This window comes from Sinocyclocheilus rhinocerous, unplaced genomic scaffold (assembly GCF_001515625.1).
Source record: "Sinocyclocheilus rhinocerous isolate Xijiao unplaced genomic scaffold, SAMN03320098_v1.1 scaffold430, whole genome shotgun sequence".
In the NCBI taxonomy this organism is placed as follows: Eukaryota; Metazoa; Chordata; class Actinopteri; order Cypriniformes; family Cyprinidae; genus Sinocyclocheilus; species Sinocyclocheilus rhinocerous.
Genome location: NW_015668442.1, coordinates 109,911 through 132,964, shown reverse-complemented (window position 1 = coordinate 132,964; position 23,054 = coordinate 109,911). Strand labels below are relative to the sequence as shown.

Here is a 23,054-nt window from a genome sequence, read left to right as displayed (position 1 = left end):
GCTGGGTTGTTTTTTCAACCCAACTGCTGGGTTGAGACTGCTGGGTAAGGACGTTGGGTTGTCTTGATCTATAACCCAGCGGACGTGAAAGAGAGCACGCACTTCACGTTAACATCAGACGACACCAGTGCGAGAAGCCACCATTTTCTCAGCGTCTTCAGATGGAAGCGAGTGCGAGTGAATGAAAGACGGCTTATGGTAAGTAAAGATTAAAAATGTAAAGTCATCATTCATTGTTTGAGTCCGGTAGTATTTTGAGATTTCATGGAATGCGGAAATAGTCCGAAAAGAGCTTATATTGAAAAATACGCGGACGCTGTTTTCGCCTCAGAAATAAGTTAGTCTTAACGGCCTCTTTTACTGAATGGAAGAGGTACTTTTAATATGACGTCAGTGAGTGTCTTATGTCATATTTACATATGATTTTACAATATTTACATTTTTGAGGTGTTAATAGAGGGTTATTAACATATTTACGTTAATTCGTCATCTCCTTTTTCGCGGTTAAACTGAATGTATGTAAACGTATGTAATAAAGCCTAGCCTAATTATTTTGAGGCAGATGAAGTGATAAATCACGGAAGCAGCTCCGGGCGGATGACGTATGAGGTCAGTGTTGCGCATGCGCCGGTGAGTCTCGTGAAAACCAACGTTTGTTAACAAAAGCAAAGGAAGCAAAGTTTCCTTACTTTAGCAAAGGAAAACCAGTCTCCTCTTGGCTTATATCGAAATCATCTGACATTCTTCTTTACAAATCCTCGTTTTGTACTTCTAATTAGTGACCGTTGTTTTGTTTTGATCTCTCCGCTGCTCTATTACATTTTTAAATATGGTTATTTTTCTTACAAAAATGCATCGATTCGCTACAGAAGGCCTTTGTTCATCCCCCGGAGCCGTGTGAGGCACTTTTTATTATGGATGGGCGCTTTTTATTTCACTTCTTTTGGACTGATGCACTGCAACACCCGCTGACTGCCATTAAACAGCTTGAAAGATCAAAGACAATTTTTAATAGAACTCCGACTGGATTCGTCTGAAAGAAGAAAGTCATATACACCTAGGATGCCTTGAGGGTGAGTAATTTATGGGCTAATTTTCTTTTTTGGGTGAACTAACCCTTTAAGGCAAGTAAAGTTAATAATTATTATGTACAGAAGGCCTTCTGTAGCGAATCGATGCGTTATAAAACAATTAATAATCATGTTATCTTTTTTTTAAATTTTTTTTTACTAAGAGTAAAATAATGTTTGTTTTTGTAGATGTTGAAAGCCAGAGGCATAGGATAGCCTCATTCTTTTGAGATTGATGTGAGTTATTTTTAGAAAATAAATGTTTACATTGTCTCCTGCCTGTTTACTTCACATTTTGATGCAACAACAGTATGATTGTGTTCATATTTTATTTAAACCATTGATGTTAATATTATTAATATATAACAATAATATCTGAGTACAATAGCAATAACAGCTAGGAAAGAATTGGGATTTCTCTCCTGTCATGCTGCTGATGAATTAGGTGCTGAATCTACAGTCACACTGACTAACACTGTACCACAGAATAAAAGATGATCTTCAAAGTTTATCAGGCATTAAGCACAAAATTAGTTATTCCAATTTAGCGGACTTTAATTATAACAGTTTAGTATACTAATCATAAAATTGCAGGGTATTTTATTAAATACATAAATATGAAAATGTATTTGTAGTACTTAGTATGAAATACATTTATTTCAGATACATTTTAGTATATTTATGTTTCACTTGAGTCTATTTATGGTTTCCAGTCACCACACTTCTCTATTGATGCTCAGTATAAAGCATAAGCATCACTCTATCACTCTCTTGATTGATGAATTTGTAAAATGCTACTTTAAATTGAAAAAACAAAATCAATGAATTGTTCTCAAGCTGACTGCCAGTTAGATATTTAATAAAATAATCAACATTACACATTTGAATCATGCTGGAATTCAGTCATCACATTTGAAATCTCTAATCACAGGTAACAAAGTTCTTCTGGCTCTCTTGTTTTGGCTCTTGGAGGACTCTGTACTGCACTCTCTCTGGGTTCTCGATGTCAGTTTCGTAGCCTCTGTATGACTGAAAATTCAGCTATTCCTGTCCTACACAAACTGTCTTTTTCCGCTCGCTCTTGGTGCTCTTTCTTCACGCACTTTTCTCTTCAAAATGACCTCACTTCCCTATAATTTTACAGGGGGGAACGAGTTCTATAGTTTTCATTGTGCACTCTCAGAAACCTCAGAAAAGTATAGGCCTAATAAGAAGCAATGGCATTACAAATGTATGATATACTAAAGGACAAGGTGCAGATTACATAAAAATGAATGGCACATCTGATAAAATTATTACATTCAAAACTACTGGTACTATCAGGACAAATCAAAGCCAGATAAATGCAGTATGTAATTATTTGACTGTACTAAAGAATAAAAATACCACAATATGTTTGCAGATATTTAGGAAACATGCTGTTCATGTTGGAATGGCTGTTTTTGTTTTGGTCTTTGTGACTCAGCCCATATAACCTATCAACCGCTGTCAGGTGCCAATACTGCACACTGCACCTTTTAGGTTTTTGTGAAATCTGAGGGGCAAAACAAAATAGAAATGTCCTTTTTTGTTGTTTTTTTTGAATAAGCAATATTAACTACTTTAATAGAAGAGACAAGCCCAATGCAAGAAATACAAGACAGCTTTTCAGAAAAACAAAATATGGGTGAGTCAAGTGCACATAGCAAATAAATGGGTGTTTTAAGGCATAATTGTCATGGGACTTCTTTCATTTTTGCCTGTTGGAAATGTTATTATATTTAGCCTATTTTTTATTTTATTTCCTTCTCTACTGTCTGCCAATGATTATTTCCTGTGCTACACTGACTTATTTTAGATAGTCTGACTTCCTTAACTGTCAGTCACTCGGACATCTGCCAGTTTAATGAAATGGATGTAGTCTATGCAAATTCTGAAGTATGTTCAACAACTGCTAGAAACCGATACAAAGGTAAGACAATTTATCAACAAAAATCTAATTATGTCTGATAAACCATTTATTATTATTATTAATATTAGAGTAATATTATTAATTATTCAAATATACTGTAGCCTATATTTTACTTTACATTGTTCTACATTGATGATTAGTCATACAATGAAGCACAACAAATACTTTTACACTGTAAAATACACTTCAAATCAATTAAAACAAAAGATCTAATCTCTATAGTACTGACTGTCAATTCTCATTCATTCATTCTGTATCAAAACTTCACATCAAAATCATCATTCAGCACTATAAACAACTTTTATTAAAGAAACAAAACTTCTGAGTAAAAATGTCACATTTCCTTCCTTCAAGGAAGTATCAAAAACTGTGGCTAAGTTCAGACTAATTCTTTATTGTACTTCATACTTTGCTCTGGTTTAAACTGGTTTTACTGATTATACAGTGTGTGTGTGTGTGTGTGTGTGTGTGTTCCCCACAAAGAAGGCAATATCCAAAATCTGTGTCCTTGTGGGAAAATTGTTTGGTCCCCATGAGGAAACAAGCTTATAAATCATACAGAATGATTTTTTTTTAAATCTAAAAATTCCAGTAGTTTTGTGCGAGGGGTAAAGGGATTGGAAAATACAGTTTGTACAGCACAAAAATCATTACATCTATGTAATGTTCCCACAAAAAATGGAAACCCAACATGCGGGTTTGTGTGTGTAACTCAAACCAATATTGAATGTGCATTTATTTACATATTTGTCAAGTTCTTGTATTATACCCAGGATTATGCTAAATGAATAAATGTAAATGTACATTGTTCAACAACATATTTCTCATAAAGATGTACATCTATAATGTACCTAGGTCTTTTTTTAAGCATTTGACTTGTATAACTCAAACCAATATTGAATGTGCATTTATTTACATATTTGTCAAGTTCTTGTATTATACCCAGGATTATGCTAAATGAATAAATGTAAATGTACATTGTTCAACAACATATTTCTCATAAAGATGTACATCTATAATGTACCTAGGTCTTTTTTTTTAAGCATTTGACTTGTACTGATAATTATTATAAACTTCATCTGACTTCTAATCACAGATCAGAAGACCCTCAAGAAAGAAGTGACTGTGCATAAATGGATGAAAGTTCTTCTGATAGTTCTCAGTGTCTGTCTGGTCTTTGCTTTCGGAGGCGTTTGTACTCTGGCGATACTTCTTACACGTGCTACACGTAACTCATTTTACTTCTAAACTCATGCCTAAACATAAGCATTTTGATTATATCTACACATATTTGAGATTCTATTACAAAAAAGAATCCAAGGCACTTCTGGTCTAAAATATTTGAAATTATATTGATTTGTTTTGCATGTTGTTGTTTTTTAAATTCAGACTTCAATGTGTCTGTGTCTGATCAGGACCACAATGCCACAGGTGAGGGAAATACAACAACCACAACAATTTCACTTGTACAGCACAAAAATCATTACATCTATGTAATGTTCCCACAAAAAATGGAAACCCAACATGCGGGTTTGTGTGTGTAACTCAAACCAATATTGAATGTGCATTTATTTACATATTTGTCAAGTTCTTGTATTATACCCAGGATTATGCTAAATGAATAAATGTAAATGTACATTGTTCAACAACATATTTCTCATAAAGATGTACATCTATAATGTACCTAGGTCTTTTTTTTTAAGCATTTGACTTGTACTGATAATTATTATAAACTTCATCTGACTTCTAATCACAGATCAGAAGACCCTCAAGAAAGAAGTGACTGTGCATAAATGGACTAAAGTTCTTCTGATAGTTCTCAGTGTCTGTCTGGTCTTTGCTTTCGGAGGCGTTTGTACTCTGGCGATACTTCTTACACGTGCTACACGTAACTCATTTTACTTCTAAACTCATGCCTAAACATAAGCATTTTGATTATATCTACACATATTTGAGATTATATTACAAAAAAGAATCCAAGGCACTTCTGGTCTAAAATATTTGAGATTATATTGATTTGTTTTGCATCTGTTGTTGTTTTTAAAATTCAGACTTCAATGTGTCTGTGTCTGATCAGGACCACAATGCCACAGGTGAGGGAAATACAACAACCACAACAATTTCACTTCCAGTTTGTGCAGTCAATTGTCAAACGCCGCCACACCATCTCATCATCGCTGTTTCTTTGTTTTGGATGCAGATTACAAAGCACAGTTTGATGCGCTCCATAACCAGCATGAGGAGACACTCGGAAAGCTGAACAGATTAAATTGTACGTCTTAAAATCTGAGCCATGTGCAACGTGTAAAAGACCTTAAACACACACATACAATTACTCTATAATACAAAGAGAAAATATGTCTGAAATAAGAATTGATTCATCTCTACCTCTTTTACTAAAGACAGCACAGGTTGCGCACTTTGTGCCGACCACTGGATTCATTCTGGAGGAAAGTGTTACTACTTCTCTACGGTTAAGATGAACTGGACACAGAGTCGAGATCACTGTGTGACTCTAGGAGGACATCTAGTGATCATAAACAGCAAAGCAGAGCAGGTGTGTTCACCAGTTAAACCCTTCTGACATCAATTTCATGTCCTACAGTTAAATAGTGCACACATCGAAACAAATCATATACATTTTTAGGTCCACTGATTGACATTTTAGCAAAAATACGCTAAACATTCAGATATCGGTAAAGTCAACCTGAAACAGAACCCATTTTACGTCTGTAACGTGACATTTTTGAGAGAACCAGTTCAAGGAAAAGGAGGCAGTACTTGATTTTGTGCATCTGGAATTTATTTATTTAGCATATAGGCTACTTTTATCCAAATTGACTTACAAAAGAACATCACAAACTAGGCCATCGATATTTGCAAAGTGCCACGTTTCAAGTAAAATGTATACAAGCTAAAGCAGATGTTAAATGCAGAGAAGTAAAGAAAGAGAAAACAAAGTCTCTCTTTTTTCCAAAATAGGAGTCATAATTGGAAGTATTTGTTTATGGTTATGATTTAGTCTGTCTTCAGCAGATCGGTGAAGGCAGGGAACTTGTTTTTAGGTTTCTAGAAAGCAACATTGTGCCAGGTAATTACTGATCGTACATCAATTTGATGCGTGATGTCAGTTGAACAGGAATCATTTACAATACGACCTGGAATGTGCATTAAAAAGCCCCAAAACAAGAGTCAGTTCATGTTGACTTTAAATACTATACATTTCTGTTCTGAACCTTTTGTGCACTACATCAGATCTCGCATGATAGTAACACTGTTCAGTTTGTTTTCCTTCAGGATTTTGTTACTTCTAACATTAAAAAAACCCACTGGATTGGTCTTAATGATTTGGACACCGAGGGTCACTGGGTTTGGGTGAACAACCAGCCAGTCAATGATTCAGCAGGGTAAGATCCACACTAATGTTTAAAATGCCACCTTTGCATTGAAAAACCACCAGTACTTGAAGCAGATGTATTTTGTGTTTTTTTCCATTCTGCAGATTCTGGATTAAGCGAGAGAATGGGATCAGAGAGCCTGATAACTGGACTAAAGGCCATCCGGACGGTGAGGACTGCGCTGGTCTGGGACATCCAGGCGGAGAGACGGATTTCTGGTCGGATGCTTTCTGTTTTCTAGAGAAAAGATTTGTGTGTGAAGCTCCTGCAGCAGTTTAATTCATCACTCCCAAATAGATTTTTCTTACAAAAAAAAAAAAAAAAAGGCCATTTGCTCACTACTATTTTTTCAATGGAACATTTTGAAAAATCAATGTACTTACCACTTTAACCCCCCCGGCTGAGTTGAGCAAATACTTTGCATTAAATGTAAGCTTTGTATTAAATGTAAACCAGTTTCTGCTTTTAACACTTATAGTTTTTTCAAGTTGAACGCACATGAATGCCACCACAAAGTTGTAATCACAAATAAGAAACTTTCTTTAGGCCCAGGGTTTCCAAGTTGGGGGCATGTTAGTGAAAAAATATGGCATCTGTATTATTGGTAAACTTGTTGAATTTAAGCGTTTTTTGTTGTTTTTTAATTTACAATAAAATTACTTTGGATAAGAGCATCTGCTGAAAGCTTACATGTAAATGTGTTTATTACACCTTGATATTAATTCCCCAAACCTGCAGAGTAACAACAACTGTTCAAGTAACAAACGGAAGCCGACATAGGGACATATAAAATAAATTTTATTATCCATTTTTCTGAATTTCTACACTGTAGTGGCTTCTATATAGACACCATCATCAGGAAAGTCTGCCGGACACTGACACAACATAACAACTGTCTGCTGTGTGTCCGAGCTTCAATATATAATTATTGTATGGAAAAAAAGAAAAAAAGAAAAAAAAAAGAAACCTAATTTAGTCTCTCTTTCGTTTGTTTACACTCAACATAAAAATGTGGCCCAGGGCAAAGAGAGCATGATTGAGTCTGTTCAGGGCTGAGCACCAGTGGCTGCAGGAACCTGTGTGGCAAGAGCACTGGGAGAGGAGATGACAGGAGAACCTGCGATGTTGGCCATCGGCTGGGACGAGGACATGGATGTGACGCCTCCTACAGGCAAACAGACACAATGGTTTGTCAGTATTTGTGAAATCTCCTAATGTAAGTTCACTCAGAAAGCACACGACTGACCTGTGATCATACTGGACGTGCTGACTGGAGTGGAGCCAGTGGACAGTCCTGAAGTGGAGCCCATCCTCGCCTGGTCCTTCACAATGGTATCTGACACGAGACATGAACACAGTGATGAAATTAATGTTGCACACTGAGGCATAATCAGTACAGTACAAACTATTTCAAAAAAGGAAAAAAAAATTCTGCTTCTGCGTGACAAACACTTTAGTTCTTGCTAAAAGATGATTCACACCCTATGATTTCCACAATACAGAAAATGTGGATGGAATTCAGTCATAAAAATAAAATTTACTGCAATGAACAGGGATCGTCACGGAATTTGACAATTGTTGAATTTTAAGAGCATTTCACAACTTTATTTGATAAAATCATCATTATATATATATATATATATATATATATATACACACACACACACACAAAAACTGAAAGGTCTTAATGATAACCCCACAAAATTAAAATTTGTTTTACCTTCAAGAAATTGTGACAGAAATACATTACTATTTTACAACAATGTACTTCTCAAAGTAGTAGTAGTAATATAATCAAATTGTTAAAACATTGAGGAATATCACAATTTTCTTCATTGTTTAACAGTAAACCTCTGTTGTACTGCCCTGTAAATTAGGGAAAAATAAAACAGAATTTGGGGGGGGGGAAAATAAATAAAGGCCCTAAAAATTTAATCATCTGTTGTTAAAACAGTACAAGTTTCAGGATTTCAATTAATTAGACATGCTTTTTGATTAATAACACCTTTCCATCGCTGCTAAATACCTTTACAGTCATTTCATCACAATACATGATATGTGTTTTAGAAAAAAAGCACAAACACTATTCTATAAACACATTATGCTTTTAACCGCAGTGATGTTCTAAGACAGAGAGCAGACACTCACAGAAATAAGGGTGCTCCATGGCCTCGCGCGCGGTGAGACGAGCTTGGTGGTCGTAGCGCAACAGTTTGTCCAGGAAGTCCAGAGCTTCAGTACTGACCAGGTGCTGGTTTTCACTGTGGACAAACCGTTCCCACCTTTTCCGGGAATGTCTGGAGAAAAGAGGACGAATGAAAGAGATAAAAATCTAAATTGCAGTTAAAAAGTACTACATGCATAAAAACAATCCCATCTCTCAACATACCTTCCCAAAATGTCGTTGAACCGTGGGTCGAGCTCAATGTTGTATTTGTCGATGTAGTCGTAGAGGTCCTCTGTGCCCAGAACTTTGGCAATCCGTACAAGCTGGAAAAAGAGACAGAACTGGTTAAAAACAGCAGAGGGCAGCAGCCACCACTCGACAGATCCAACCAGCTGAACAGAATACTGCAGTCATGATTATTTTTGTAGGCCAAACCAGAAATTAGCATCATCCCTGGTTTCCTTGTGTTAAAATCACGAGGCATTACTGATGCATTTTACGTATTTTATAAAAATCACAAGGCAATATTACTGATGTATTTTATGTTGTAGAATAAAACATGAAAATATCTTCAGCTTGTGTTAACCACAGATCTTTTTTTAATCCAAAAATCCATTCAAAAAACCCATTGGCTTTGGGACAATGGAAGTGTTTATGCTAAAATGCTAACTCCTTTCCAGGTTTGAGTCTACAAAAATACATCATGCCTGCAGCATTATACCTACTACTATTCATATACTTCTGAGTATGCAAAGTAAATACTGCACTTTTTATGAATTAATTTTTTTATGAATTTATGAAGACAGACACTAGCAAGACATCATCAACCTTCCTTTTTGTTAGTACAAGGGATTGTAGGAAATATTAGCACTTAAAACATGCACAGGCGCAAATTTCAAAAATAGCACACCAAAGCACATTCTCTTACATGCTACGATTTGAGACCAATAAATTGTTTGTACATTTTATAAGATATATAGTATGCAAATTGTGATTAAGCCACAAAACTGATCACACTTTAAAACAGCATGGCAACAATGAATATTTGAAAAGGCCTAAAAGCAGCAGGTCTCACCTGATCATAGTTGTCGTGTCCATGGAAAAAAGGCTCTTTCCGGTGCAGAACAGAACATTTTTATTCGCAAACATGTCTGTATTTGTACAAATCGCTGCACAATCATTTAATCCTGAATTCCACAGACTCAAATTGAAAGGCATTTGTTTGTGGTTAGTAAGATACATGTATAAAATTTATGCAGTACATGGATAATTGTGCGTGCATCTATTAATCATTTTGAGTCTAATATCATCCCATACAAAATGGCATAAACAAAAATCTAATTTAGGTACAGAGTTGTGACACTTTAAGATGATATCAGAAAGAACTTACCTTTAGGATCTCATACATGTAGAACCGAATGTCGTAGTCTGATAACGTTTGATACAATTGCTGCATGACAGAACAAGAGATGCTTGAGTTTGACTGAACCGATTTATTTGTTGCATTTAGTTGAGGTGGCAGAATATTTCATTACACCAAATACACAAAATAATGTTCTTTTTAGCAGCATCATATGACCCCTTTAAGCAGATATGAGAAGTGATTTACCTTGAAGTCTGTGTTGTTCACATGTTCAAAAACCAGAGCTGGGGTTCGAGACTTCAGGGAGAAACGCAAAAGACTTCAGTTAGAGACACATTTGACACACTATGTAAGTGCATGCATGTAGCTGCCCAAGTTTGATTTCACATGCTGCATTCTCAACTATATTTTTTATATACAACATCATCTGGAAGAAAGCCAACTGACCACTGGATCCTTGACAATGTCTAGAAGTGAGATGATGTTGGGGCCGCCTCTCAAATTCTCCAAAATTTTAATTTCCCGCTTGATTTTCTTCTTCTTTACTGGCTACATATGGAAATAAAGACAAAAAGGCAACACAAAACCATTAAAGACAAAATAAAACTGCATTTGCAACTGCTTAACTTCATAACTTGACATTTCAGAATTGAACTGAATATTCAGTGGGGAATAATGTACAATAAATACTTTCCACTCATTTATGATTTCTGGATAAATATTTTTTTTAAATAAAGAAAGATTTTCTATATTCTATAGAATTTAACTTAATTTTAAAATATACAGATTATAAATGTAGAAAATCTATAAAAATTTAAGGATGAATATTAAAAATAAGACAATATTAACAAATATTATTATTTTTTTACTTACATAAACAATCTGAGCGGTCATAAAAAGTGGGTTATGGGATTATTAGTTTGTTATTTTTCACAACCAACCACTGGTTACATCAGCCCAAAACATTTATTTCACTTCGATAACGGTTTTGAAAAGGGACGGCTTCGAGAAACGTCAAGCCAAACTCAAACTTATGCCGCCACAAGTACAACTATATCATCGCTCCATTCAGAGATATTAAGAACGTAAATAAGCTCAATTTTGATTTCACGTAGTCTTGCAGTACAGATGAATTTGACGCAACGACATCCAATCTGACTGCGTCTAGACTCAATCTGAGCGGCTTCATCCTTCGTGTCTCCAGGCAGGGGAAGTTCATTGCACACGACTGGCTACATTACAGGACAACGGTGCTAATCTTCAAAACTATTTATCACTTAGCTTGAAAAGAAGCTCTCAGTTGGTCGGGTGTTATCACTAGAATCTAGAGCTTCTCTGATTAAGAGGAGGAGGGGGCGAGGAAAGAATTCGCTAGGTGCCCGTTCATCTGAATGCCGGCCAGCAGCTTCTGGTTTCGATACCATCCGCTGCCTACCATAATGTAAACAGGCTTATCTCAGCAGACGTTCTCGTCAACTACTTGGAAAATGAGAAGCTGAAGAGGACGTGAAGTCCTAGGGTCCTCACCGTCCCACTGAACTTAACCTGACTTGACCGAGGACTGGTCAGAATGCTGTTAAAGCTGTCTGGAGCAACAACAACGCTTGTCACCTTGAGTATTTTGACGACTACTTTCTCGTTGTTTGTGATGTTGATGGCTTCAAACACTTCGCTGTACTTTCCTCGGCCAAGTTTCCGCACCAACTGGTAGTCATCTTGATTCCTGTTGACAAGACTGACATCTGTTATTACAAGTGCAAATGAAACGCCAGTCCAGACAAATAAAGACATCAGCCCTGTAGCCCTGCAGAGAAATATTTCACACTACACTCTGTGATGCCTGCAAACAATCCTGGGACTCTGAACTGAATGATACCTAATATTTGATCATTACACACGTAATGCTTTCTATCTAGTGAATCAAATGCCATTAGTTTACTATTACTGTGGTTTCACTCAACAATAAGGCCCCCCTGTAATGTGTTCAATTCAGTTGCATTGAATTAAGATTGAAAATGGCCTAAACAGGTAATCAAAAACAGCCAATTCTGGGTTTTAGTTTCAATAACTCATAGAAGCAGCTTCATGAAACAATGGTCTCAGAGTTATATTATTTAGATGACCTATTTCTGTATTACTGAAAATGATAAGAATCTGTAAATTAATAAATAAAATAATACTGTAAGGTATTGCGATATATATCAGTACTGCACTGGCACAATACCCCTTTTTGATTCACTAATGAATCATTCAGAGAAATTTCTGAACCTGTTACACTGAATTATTCAACAAAGCCAACTAAACAGAATGATTCACTTACAAATCAGACATCATTATGGCTTGTGAGCAAGAATTAAATAAAAGATGACCCTACCTAGAAAAAAAAAAGCACTTTTACATTGAACAGGTTGGGGTCAACAAGATTTTTTCATGTTTTTGAAAGAAGTCTCTTATGCTTATGAAGGCTGCATTTATTTGATTGAAAATATAGTAAAAACAGCAATGTACTGTGAAATATTACTACAGTTTGAAACAAGTGATTTCTAATTGAATATATTTTAAAATGTAAGTTATTCCTGTGATGCAAAACTGAATTTTCAGCATCATTACTCCAGTCTTCAGTGTCACATGATCCTTCAGAAATCCTTCTGATATGCTAATCTACTGCTCAAGAAACATTTCTTATTATTATCAATTATTTCATATTATCAATGTTGAAAACTGTTGATTGATTGATGAACTTTATTGTCCCCAATGGGAAATTCTTTTCCACAGCACTGCAATTGTTTAACACACACAACAAAGAAAACAGATTAAAAAAGATGTTGTGCTGCATAAAATTTGTGTGGAATTCTCTGATAAATATAAAGTTCAAAAGAACAGAATTTATTTGTAATAGAAATCATTTGTAAGTTTATACGTCTTTACTGTCACTTTTGAGTAATTTTATGCATCCTTGCAGAATAAGTGTTAATTAAACTGACCCCAAACTTATGAAAAGTAGTGTATATTCAGAGTTTTTCAGGCCTGGAAAATACATTTTTAAAGTACAAAGATATTTTCAGGTTTTTTATGACTGTGGTAACCCTGTAATTTCCTTAATTTTTAGTGATCTTCAACTATCCAGATGTCTTGTAATGTAACCCAAACTGCATAAATCCAGACCTCGCATCATTTCAGTAAACCTGGTAATACTACATTTATTCGTACGAAAAAAGAAAAAAAAACTAAATGATTCTCATCACTCACCCCCACTCTACGACGTGAGATTCATAGTCCCAGTATTCCCGCGGTCTCTGTGTGTTGACGTCTGGATAAACGCGGGATCGACTCGTGACAGGGCCGGACATGATCTGGACGTGTGGCTGCTCCTGTCAGGGCTGTGAACATACAAAAAAAACAATCAATAGAGGGACAGCACTATCAGGCCAATCTGCATCCATAAGATTGACTGAAATAAAAGGCTTGGGGCCTGAAATCTGTGGCCTCATTTGCACGTGGACTTGGTACAGAATCAAAGGGAAGATGAATCTACAACCGGGATGTTTGGTTTTACAGGCCCCCGGCCACGACACGGACCCGACTGTCTGATAAAGTAGATTAAAGTTCTGAATCTCTGCCCAGATAGAGGAAAGTTTTAATCTAGATGCAAGCAGACCGAGGAACACTAGACCACTAGACCACCGCAGTCCAAATGGTGTCAGCACATTCTTTCAGGGTTGAAAACACACAAGATGGCTTAACGACACAATACTGATTTCTTTGAGGCTTTCTATACATTTTGTATAGAGTTGTATACTCTACATATAACAACAGAGAATGCTGAACATAATCAGAAATGAGCTCCAGGTGGTTACTGGATGTTTCCGAGGTCGAACCTGTTGGAATAATCCATTCAGAGTAATTTACCACCAAACCCTGCTTCTCTTTCACCTGCTGATCTACCTGATACAGAGTTTGTCATTGTATAGCAAAAACCATCAAGAACACACCAGGGATTCTAGTAAGTTAGGTAATGAATACCAGCTACAGGGCTGTGGGTGGTTGCAACTCATGTCTCATGTCCGTTTTTCATTGCTATTTTATCATCCACCAGGTGAAAACCACTTTTTAGTAAAAGCACAGTTCTCCTAAATCAGCCATGTGATTTGAGGTACAATTATTAACATCAGTAATCTAGATTTATTTTTCTTTTTTTTAATTTTATGTACATTTATAGCACTATACTTTGTGTTAAGCAATATTACGTATGGAGGACTCTTATTTTGGCTAAAAGCAATGGTTTGAAGTCAACAACAATGATAGCAAAAGATGTTAGTTGATGGACTGGAGTCATGTGGATTTTTGTGATGTTTTTATCAGCTGTTTGGACTCTCATTCTGACGGCACCCATTCACTGCAGAGGATCTATTGATGAGCAAGTGATGTAATGCTACATTTCTCCAAATATGGAAAAACAAATAAACAAGAAGAATCAAACCCCTCTACATCTTGGATGGCCTGAGGGTGAGGAAATGTTTATCAAATTTTAAATTTTGAGTGCTATATTTTGCTATTGGGGTAAATGGGAACTCAAAAATAATATTTTGTAGCTTCTTTTCACCAATATAAAAGTTTACCCAACTATGATGAGCTTATGCTTAACAAATCACCAATAATAATTTATTTATTCACTTTTTAACGTCATGCCAGCATCAAGGCTATTTTCATGGCGATCCCTGAATAAATTATACAAGGTATACAATTAACAAAAGGTTACCAGTAATAATACTAACCACAATAAAAAGACGTCTGCCAAGCAATATATTTCCTTAACATACCTGTAGCCTCTTTACAGTAGAAAACACAGCAGCTTTGCTACATTAAAATATAAATCAATCTATTTTACGGCAGCTCTGAATGAGTCTTATCACATTGAAAACAGGAACCTACTGGTTTAATGAACAACCATTTTGATACAGTACTGGGATCGGTGATGTAATGGAGACTGGCCTGCAGGACCCTAGCGTGATTAGATTTCATCTATGTCTGTTCTCCTGTAATTTGCCTTAACTGGTTGAAAAGAAAACCAAATCATCCTTTTTCCACCCCAACTCCATTGTGAAGCCATCTTGGAGACAATTTAGACCAGAATCTGCTTAAAAACCATTCAGTTCCCTCTCAGAAAACTTGTGTTTTTTTATATTCATCACCTTAAAAGCTTCACAACTACATATTCAGAAGGACATCTCTGGCCATTGCATCATGTCTCTCGCTGTTTTTTAAAGGTACCGACAAGCGTTGTTTTTAAGATGGCATATTAAGTTAAAAACAGCCAAACTTAAAAATAAAACGTCACGTTCCATCCAGATGATTTTTAGCATGTCTTATGTAAATCCTGCTTAAAGGTGGGGTAAGCGATTTCTGGTAGCCAATGTTGACATTTGAAATCACCAAAACAAACACGCCCCTACCCCAAAAGGGTCTCGCCCCTATTTTGATAGCTCCGCCCCACACGTAAGTACGCAACCCAGGCAACGATTAGTTCTGTGCAATAAAAGCAAAACCAATGTTACACCGTGTCTACACCGGACGCGAGTGGCGTGGCGTGACAAAATATTATAGAACTCATTATAATCAGTGATGCTGTCGACACCATAGATATATATACATATCTATGGACTACTGGATGCGGCGTGGCACGACCATCAGATCAGGGTCAAATAGAATCATGAAATCAGCCTAATTATCGATGGTTTCCGCAAAACCAATTAATAAATTAGTCATTCAGGCAACTCACCAACTCTTGATTTTTAAACGTATTTGGCACAGCCCCATTTATGAATGCTAAATAAATCAAGCAGGGATGCTGGAACACAAACACAGTGATGCTAAATGGCATGTATGGGAAACTACCATCAGAAACAATGGATAATTTTGTTTTGCCAGATGGGATTTTGGTTTGATCACCATTCCAAAGATTCCTGCCTCCCCCCGACGGCCACCTCAGAAGAGAGCTGAACCTGATATCACATGATTCACAAAGCCTGCATTCAGTAGCAGCCATTACTCGTATCTCAGACCAAAAATGACATGATCTAATCTACAGATGGACGAGGACCAAATATGTAGACGCATTTTAACTCCTCAATGTGTCAAATGAGGTTTCAAAGAACACAATGGACATTTAACCCTGACTCACCTAAAATTGTACTTGTGGGCAGCCTTGGGGAATCTTGCAATGATTTTACACGAGGGTGACGCTCCAAACACCTGCAAGGCAAAGCAAAACAAATAACTTTAAGAATCACCACTGATGTCAGTATTTGATTTGCAAAGATGTTTGTTTGTTTGTATGTATGAACAAAACCTGTTGTGTGCAGCCAAACCAAGCCACTGGCAAACTCAAAGCAACATGTGTGTTGAACACACTAAGTGATGATGCAGTCAAAAACACAATCATAAACATAAACATTCATTAGGAAACATGCCGCCATTTTCCATCTGTCGGTCAGAACTGCGTGGATCTCAATCACTAGTGCACAGATAGCGATCAAAATCTATATTGGATCTCACTAGGATGTAACACAAGGGCATCTGCAAATTTAAGACATTTTAAGACCTGCACAAATAAAATTAATACTGTATGTCCATAATGAATTTGACTTATGTACCAATTTATCAAAATAGCCTATACAAATTAGAGGTCGACTGATTTTGTTTCTTCATTAGAACAGATTTGGAGAAATTAAGCATGTGCCGTCAGAATGAGAGTCCAAACAGCTGATTAAAACATCACAATAATCCACAAGTAATCCACACAGTTACCATCTTGTAAAGCGAAAAATCTGTGTGTTTGTAAGAACCATTCCTTCATTAAGACATTTTTAACATCAAACCATCGCTTCTGGTCCGCGATCCATAATAACGCTTACTTCAGTGAAAAGCGTTGTCCTCTCACATCTAAATCCACTGACATATTTGTTTAGAAGCGTCTTGGACTGCTTTTGCTTGTAAACAGTGCTTGATGTGTGTATATTTCTTCCCTGATTCAGATGAGAGGACTTGTTTGCCTTGAGGCAACGGTTTAAATTTAAAAACATCTTTGACTGTTACATACAAACATGCAACTTTTCGCTTCTCAAAACGTTAATTGATGGCCTGGAGTCATGTTGATTACTAGTGGATTATTGTGATATTTTTAATATTTTGGTGAGCAAAGTGATGTAATGCTAAATTTCTTTTTAAAGAAATAAGCTCATCTAGATCTTGGATGGCCCGAGGATGAGTAAATTTAAAGCTAATTTTAACCCCTTAACTGTCACGCTCGCGGGACGCCTAAGTTTTCTTCAATATATTGCAATTAAATCCTAATCTAATCATGACAAACCATATATCGTTGGAAAGTTCTAAATATTTTTTTTTACCACTGTTTGTTGTTAAAAATTATGTAGGAGCAGTAATAGATTAATTTATGACAAGAGTGCACCTCAAAACATATACACCATAACAGGAGCTCTGACCTTTATCACAAAAAATATTATTTGTTTCATCATATATTATATATTATATATCATTTGAAAGCTTAATCTCAAAATTCGTTTTGAAATCGGACAATGCATTACCATAGAAATGGATAGTGTTGTCACGGTACCAAAATTTCAGTATTCGGTACCAATACCAGTGAAAATCCACGGTTCTCGGTACCAATTTTGGTACCAAAGCAAAACACAAAAACATGCTAATTGAACAACATTTTTATTAATAACGTTAAACAAAAATTAAATGTTTTGTTAGTTTGATGCGTTTCCTCCTCTTGAGGTCGCCACTGCTAAGAAGAGGTTGCCAGATTTTCACAACAAAACCCGCCCAATCACATTTCGAGGGGGTCCCCCATTAAAAATCGCGTAACGTTTTCATTTTTTTAGTACCGACTTGGTACCGAAATACCGGGTCTTTTGACAACACTAGAAATGGACCTTAAAATTTTTTAGCGGGATCCTCCCCCTTAGTGCATCCCTTAGTGCGGGGGTGTCATATTACAAAATGCTATTACAGTCTTTTGGAATCAAAACTTTTTAGAATCTTGACAAAATACATATCGTCGGAAAGGTCTGAGTCTCAAGATTTTTATTTTGTGACAGGCGTAATACTGAGAGAGAAATTTATACATTTGTGACAGAAAAACACAACTTATTTAAACATATGGCTTTAATTTTATGCCAAATCTGGATAAAAACCTATTTTGTAAAATATTTATTTTTTTATAAAAGATAATAAAAATAGTACAGTAGATTTTCTTTACAGTAAATTTAAACTTATAACTTTTTTTTAACTTTCATTTTTTGAAATTATTTCATTTCTGCAATAATCTGCTGATTGTCTTCTTTAAAAAGAGACCAACCTTAGGTCTGTAATCAAAAGCGTTCATGAATTATAACAATTTAAGTTTGAACAGTGCACTTTCAAGTCTATGTTCAAAAAGGGGGGTGACAGTTAAGAGGTTAATTTTAACCATATGAAAACAGGGGGTGAACCATGAACAAGTCCATGAATTAGACAAATAAACACAAGATGAATGTAAACGTGTTCTGTTCAAGTATACAGACAGTCAAGCTGCTTTTATTAGAAAATAAATCTGATGTCCAATCTAAAATTTTGTTTGGTCATATTTAATATAAATTTCCCTTAATTAAATAAGCATATAACAGTATTTTCCAACCACTTGCTTCCACGTAGGTTAGGGGTGGGCGATATAGCCTCAAAATTATATCACGATATTTGCGATAACGATATTTATGACGATATAGACAAAAAAAACATGGGACAACGTTTTATTGGTGGTTGCAGCTGGCAGGCAGCAGCATTTAGTGCAAACAAAATGAAGGGCATTTTCCATCCTTTTCCAATGAGCTACTGTCATCGATGACAGACTACCTAATTTGAAGTGTAAATCTATTGTCATTAGATGGCAGAAGCAGCTGTGTGCTTGACTTGAAGCAGACCGATTAGTGTATGACGTCAAAATACCGCGAGAGTGACTTACCCCTTATTTAGGCCCAGTCCACACGGAGATGCGTTTAGCTGTATATGCATAAATTTTGTATCGTATAGGCATTTCGTCCAGACGGATCCGGTGTTTTGGGAGCGTGTAACACAGATTAATAAATGTATTGTTCCATGTTCGTTTGTATACCATGCGCAATGTTTATGCGCATAGTCCAAGTCTTCTCGTTTTAAAAGACAAGACGATGGCAGAAGATTGTTTAGAAAGGAAATGCAAAGGCACCTGTTTGGCAATATTTTAGATTTTGAAAAGTCTATTGACTGGAAGTTTTTTTTTAAATATACGTTTCTTATTTATTTGGTTACACAGTGTTTGCGGATTACTTTATTTAAACTGTGTATTTTATTTATTTTATATCAAGGTGTATATGCCGTGCCTCCAAGACATTTTAAGGACTATTTGTGAACCATGAACAAGTCCATGAATTAGACAAATAAACACAAGATGAATGTAAACGTGTTCTGTTCAAGTATACAGACAGTCAAGCTGCTTTTATTAGAAAATAAATCTGTGGCGCGTTACGGCTCCGACGTGGCCACTCTAGTCAATGCTTGTGTTTACACTAGGCTTGCTGCGATAGACGGCGTTTTCAGTTATACCGATGTTAAGCCGCAACACCGGTTACGTCATTTGCCTACCACGGCACCGGTTAGAGGACAGACACTTTTCAAAAATAAACGCTCAATGCAGCGTGCCGAACCGTGCGCAAACGACACGTCGATTAACCGGTGGGAAAATTTCCTCACCGTCACAACCCTAGTTTACACCAGCAGAGCCGCGGCACGTTTCAGAAGTGGCTCTCTGCACCGCTTCGCTAAAGATATGCGCCTCACCTATTTTTGAAGCTAAGAGTGTGCCCTCGAATATGCTCTAGAACCACTCTCGCGATACTTTAATGTCATACACCGATCAGTCTGCGCAGCGCTGCTTCAAGTCAAACACACCTATTGGGTTTGTGGTGTTGTTGTTGTGCGCGCTAGGACGTATATCCGCCATACGTCATCGCGTCGCTATATCATTGATATCGCGATATGACACTTTTTTTATCATGTAAAAATTTATACCAGTATTATCGTGGACAGTATATGGCACACCCCTAACGTAGGTACTTCCTGGAGATCAATCTATATCCAAACAAACATCAGTAGATAAACCGAGACATAAGGCAGGATGTGTGTCAAAACCTAGTGAGCTGCTTACCTAGGTAACATTTTGAGCACCACAGACACGCCTCATACAGGGTGCTCGCACCTTTTGACTAATGAATTTACATGCCTAGAACATTTTACGCAAGACTGCATTCACAAAAATGTCTGGCCTATTAAACATTTTAGAGCTGAAAAGAATTAGAAAAATACATTTACTATTGAATATTATTGAAACTGCAAAGATTTTTCATACCCTTAAATCGTCATTTTGATATTTCCAAGTATTCCATCATTGTTGGAACAATCAGTGAATTTTCTTAACACAAGACAGTCTCGGTACTCCTAAAAAGCAATAGAAGAACACTTGTTTGGCCAATCACCTTTTAGTCTATATTTTTGGCCAACACACGTTTTAAATTGATCTACAATGTTTAAAAACGCTGGCTAGATAGTTAGCACACTAGGTTTTGTTTAATTATGCTTTGGGATCAGAGCCTCCATTGATTAACCCATCAAACCAGTTCACCACAATGCAGAATACTAGATAAATATATTAAAATATAAAGGATTTCACACAATTAAACCTTTAACCTCATATAAAGCAAATTTGTTTTGATGAAAAGAACTTACAAACCTTTTCCAATTAAATTAAATTTACTGTTATCTCAATTAAATACCCACTGCTGAGCTTAAAACATCATTTGCAACCCTTTTCAAAAACCACACATGATACAAACAGGGTGTTAAATATGTTAAAGCCTTTATGAAGGTTTCTACAGAATTATGATGGAATAAGAGGTTAAATATAAGAATAACGACCAAAATCAGATATGAAGCTCAACCCCTCATTCAGATCAGGATGTAGAGCATCAGTTAGGAGCTAAACTAACAGCCTGTCTAAATTGTACACACTCATAACCACTCAGCTAGTTTATTTTCAAACAAATCTACACTTAAGCACATTCACGACAACATTTAAGTGTTAAACTATTCAAACCCCATCAAATCATCGAGTTTCTCTAATATTTCATTAGCATATCATCACGTTAGCCACAGCCATGCTAACGTTCCATCATCTACACAATAAACACATTTCTAAAGACACAAGCGGGCATAATACCTCATATAAAAAAAACTCATCTTCCTTAAAATTATTTAAAGGTCATGTATATGTTAAAAGTTTGTAGTGAAAGACACAAAGTATTAATATAAAGGGCGGTTTGTATTACCTCTCAGCTCTGTGTTAATATGGCGGCGGCGGCGAAGTTAGCGCGAGGAGACGCGACGCTCTTCCGGTCCTGCAGGGGGCGCGTTTCAGCGGCGCTCTCACTGATCCTGGCTTCCGCTCAAAGACGCTGGGTTTACTGGTTCTCCCACCAAAGTATAGAAGCCCCACTCTGTGTGCAGGCTTATGATTAACTTGCTTATATTTTAACCAAATTTAACATCCATAAATGCATGTTTAATAATAAAAACCCAACTTTATGTTTTTTTTTGTTTTTTTTAAATTAAGTAAGTCTGTACATTAGTCATGCAAAGTATTTATTTTGATTTATTCTAGTATTTATTTCTATACCTGATTCCCTTATTCTAATTTTTATATTATTACTCCTCCCTGGTACTTTTTTATTTATTGTGTAGTTTTTTCTCTTGTTGATTTGTATTTGCATTTAAACAAAAGTGCATGTATAACGTTAAAGTTTATTAAATAAACTAATAATAAATGAACTCTCTGCACAGACAATAGAGCCTACATGGAAAGTGTGTTCAGAAAGAAATGGGAGAACATTTTTAGCAAAACCATTCAGTTTTGCAGTTGTGGATGATGTTCATAACTTGGTCTTTCTTTCTGTAATTAAGAATGTACATGAATGCATAAAGATTATTACATGATCCAGAAGCCCTCAAAACTATGAAAACTTTGTTTTTATATTCAGTCCTTGTAGCCACTTGAAGTTCAAGCTTTGAAATGTTTCAAACATTTTCATCTAAAAGTCTCTGTACACCTGGTTTTGTTATTTTTGTATTATTGAATGTTGTTGTTCAATATTTAGTATTCAATATTTAGTATTTTATGACCTTTGGACAACAAAGCAAATTAACCTGTTTGTATTTATGTAGCTAAATGCATGTGTTCTTATACTGTGTACATTTATGTTGTGTAATAATTAATATTTTTGGGAAGTGACACAAAGTACAAGATCTAAGAAGATCTTGTCTCTTTAAATTGTCTTTGGCATCATCTTCTCCAGCATTAATTAAGACGACAGAATTACAGCCCTGAAGTGGGACACACCAGAGCAACGGGAATATTAGCAGGCTATGAATGCCTGTCTGACAACTTAATAGATAACTGTCAAGAAAACTGGTGTTATGGGCTAATTTACCTGATGACAGCTAACTCATTTGCACATAATTTAACAATTCATAATCCGAGGTAATGGACACTTGGACTCAACAGGCAAGTGATGGAAGAACCTTAATTGATTCTGAAAAAGGATTCGACTTCATCTGAATGAAAACTTTATGTTTTTTTTTGTTTTTTTTAAATTAAGTAAGTCTGTACATTAGTCATGCAAAGTATTTATTTTGATTTATTCTAGTATTTATTTCTATACCTGATTCCCTTATTCTAATTTTTATATTATTACTCCTCCCTGGTACTTTTTTATTTATTGTGTAGTTTTTTCTCTTGTTGATTTGTATTTGCATTTAAACAAAAGTGCATGTATAACGTTAAAGTTTATTAAATAAACTAATAATAAATGAACTCTCTGCACAGACAATAGAGCCTACATGGAAAGTGTGTTCAGAAAGAAATGGGAGAACATTTTTAGCAGTTGTGGATGATGTTCATAACTTGGTCTTTCTTTCTGTAATTAAGAATGTACATGAATGCATAAAGATTATT

General features: G+C 35.8%; 2 protein-coding genes across 2 annotated transcripts in view; one reads left to right on the top strand and one right to left on the bottom strand.

The window, feature by feature from the left end:
- Positions 1 to 6,743, top strand: part of LOC107734014 (uncharacterized) — a 23,307-nt gene extending 16,564 nt beyond the window's left edge. The window contains exons 7-14 of the mRNA XM_016545870.1: positions 4,118 to 4,249; positions 4,411 to 4,452; positions 4,778 to 4,909; positions 5,073 to 5,114; positions 5,222 to 5,293; positions 5,424 to 5,578; positions 6,319 to 6,428; positions 6,524 to 6,743. Coding sequence (XP_016401356.1) covers positions 4,118 to 4,249; positions 4,411 to 4,452; positions 4,778 to 4,909; positions 5,073 to 5,114; positions 5,222 to 5,293; positions 5,424 to 5,578; positions 6,319 to 6,428; positions 6,524 to 6,698 — 860 coding nt within the window. The 3' untranslated portion in view covers positions 6,699 to 6,743. The remainder of the gene's footprint in view (positions 1 to 4,117; positions 4,250 to 4,410; positions 4,453 to 4,777; positions 4,910 to 5,072; positions 5,115 to 5,221; positions 5,294 to 5,423; positions 5,579 to 6,318; positions 6,429 to 6,523) is intronic.
- A 453-nt stretch (positions 6,744 to 7,196) lies between these two features.
- On the bottom strand, positions 7,197 to 21,512 carry LOC107734013 (casein kinase II subunit alpha-like). The gene is made up of 12 exons (XM_016545869.1): positions 21,373 to 21,512; positions 16,131 to 16,201; positions 13,199 to 13,329; positions 11,561 to 11,672; positions 10,397 to 10,498; positions 10,196 to 10,246; positions 9,973 to 10,036; positions 9,662 to 9,717; positions 8,809 to 8,909; positions 8,568 to 8,716; positions 7,666 to 7,755; positions 7,197 to 7,584 (listed from the first exon to the last, which is right to left on the bottom strand). Exons 3-12 carry the CDS (start codon positions 13,297 to 13,299, stop codon positions 7,466 to 7,468), a joined length of 945 nt encoding a protein of 314 aa, XP_016401355.1. The 5' UTR covers positions 13,300 to 13,329; positions 16,131 to 16,201; positions 21,373 to 21,512; the 3' UTR covers positions 7,197 to 7,465.
- Between the last annotated feature and the right edge of the window lie 1,542 nt (positions 21,513 to 23,054).

Bases quoted from the DNA above. Each gene is read 5' to 3' on its own strand.
- LOC107734013 (XM_016545869.1), bottom strand. From the start codon at position 13,299: ATGTCCGGCCCTGTCACGAGTCGATCCCGCGTTTATCCAGACGTCAAC. The intron at 8,910-9,661 runs GTGAGACCTGCT...CTCTTTTTCCAG, and splicing joins GACACGACAACTATGATCAG to CTTGTACGGATTGCCAAAGT. The intron at 7,756-8,567 runs GTGAGTGTCTGC...GTCTCGTGTCAG, and splicing joins CATGGAGCACCCTTATTTCT to ATACCATTGTGAAGGACCAG.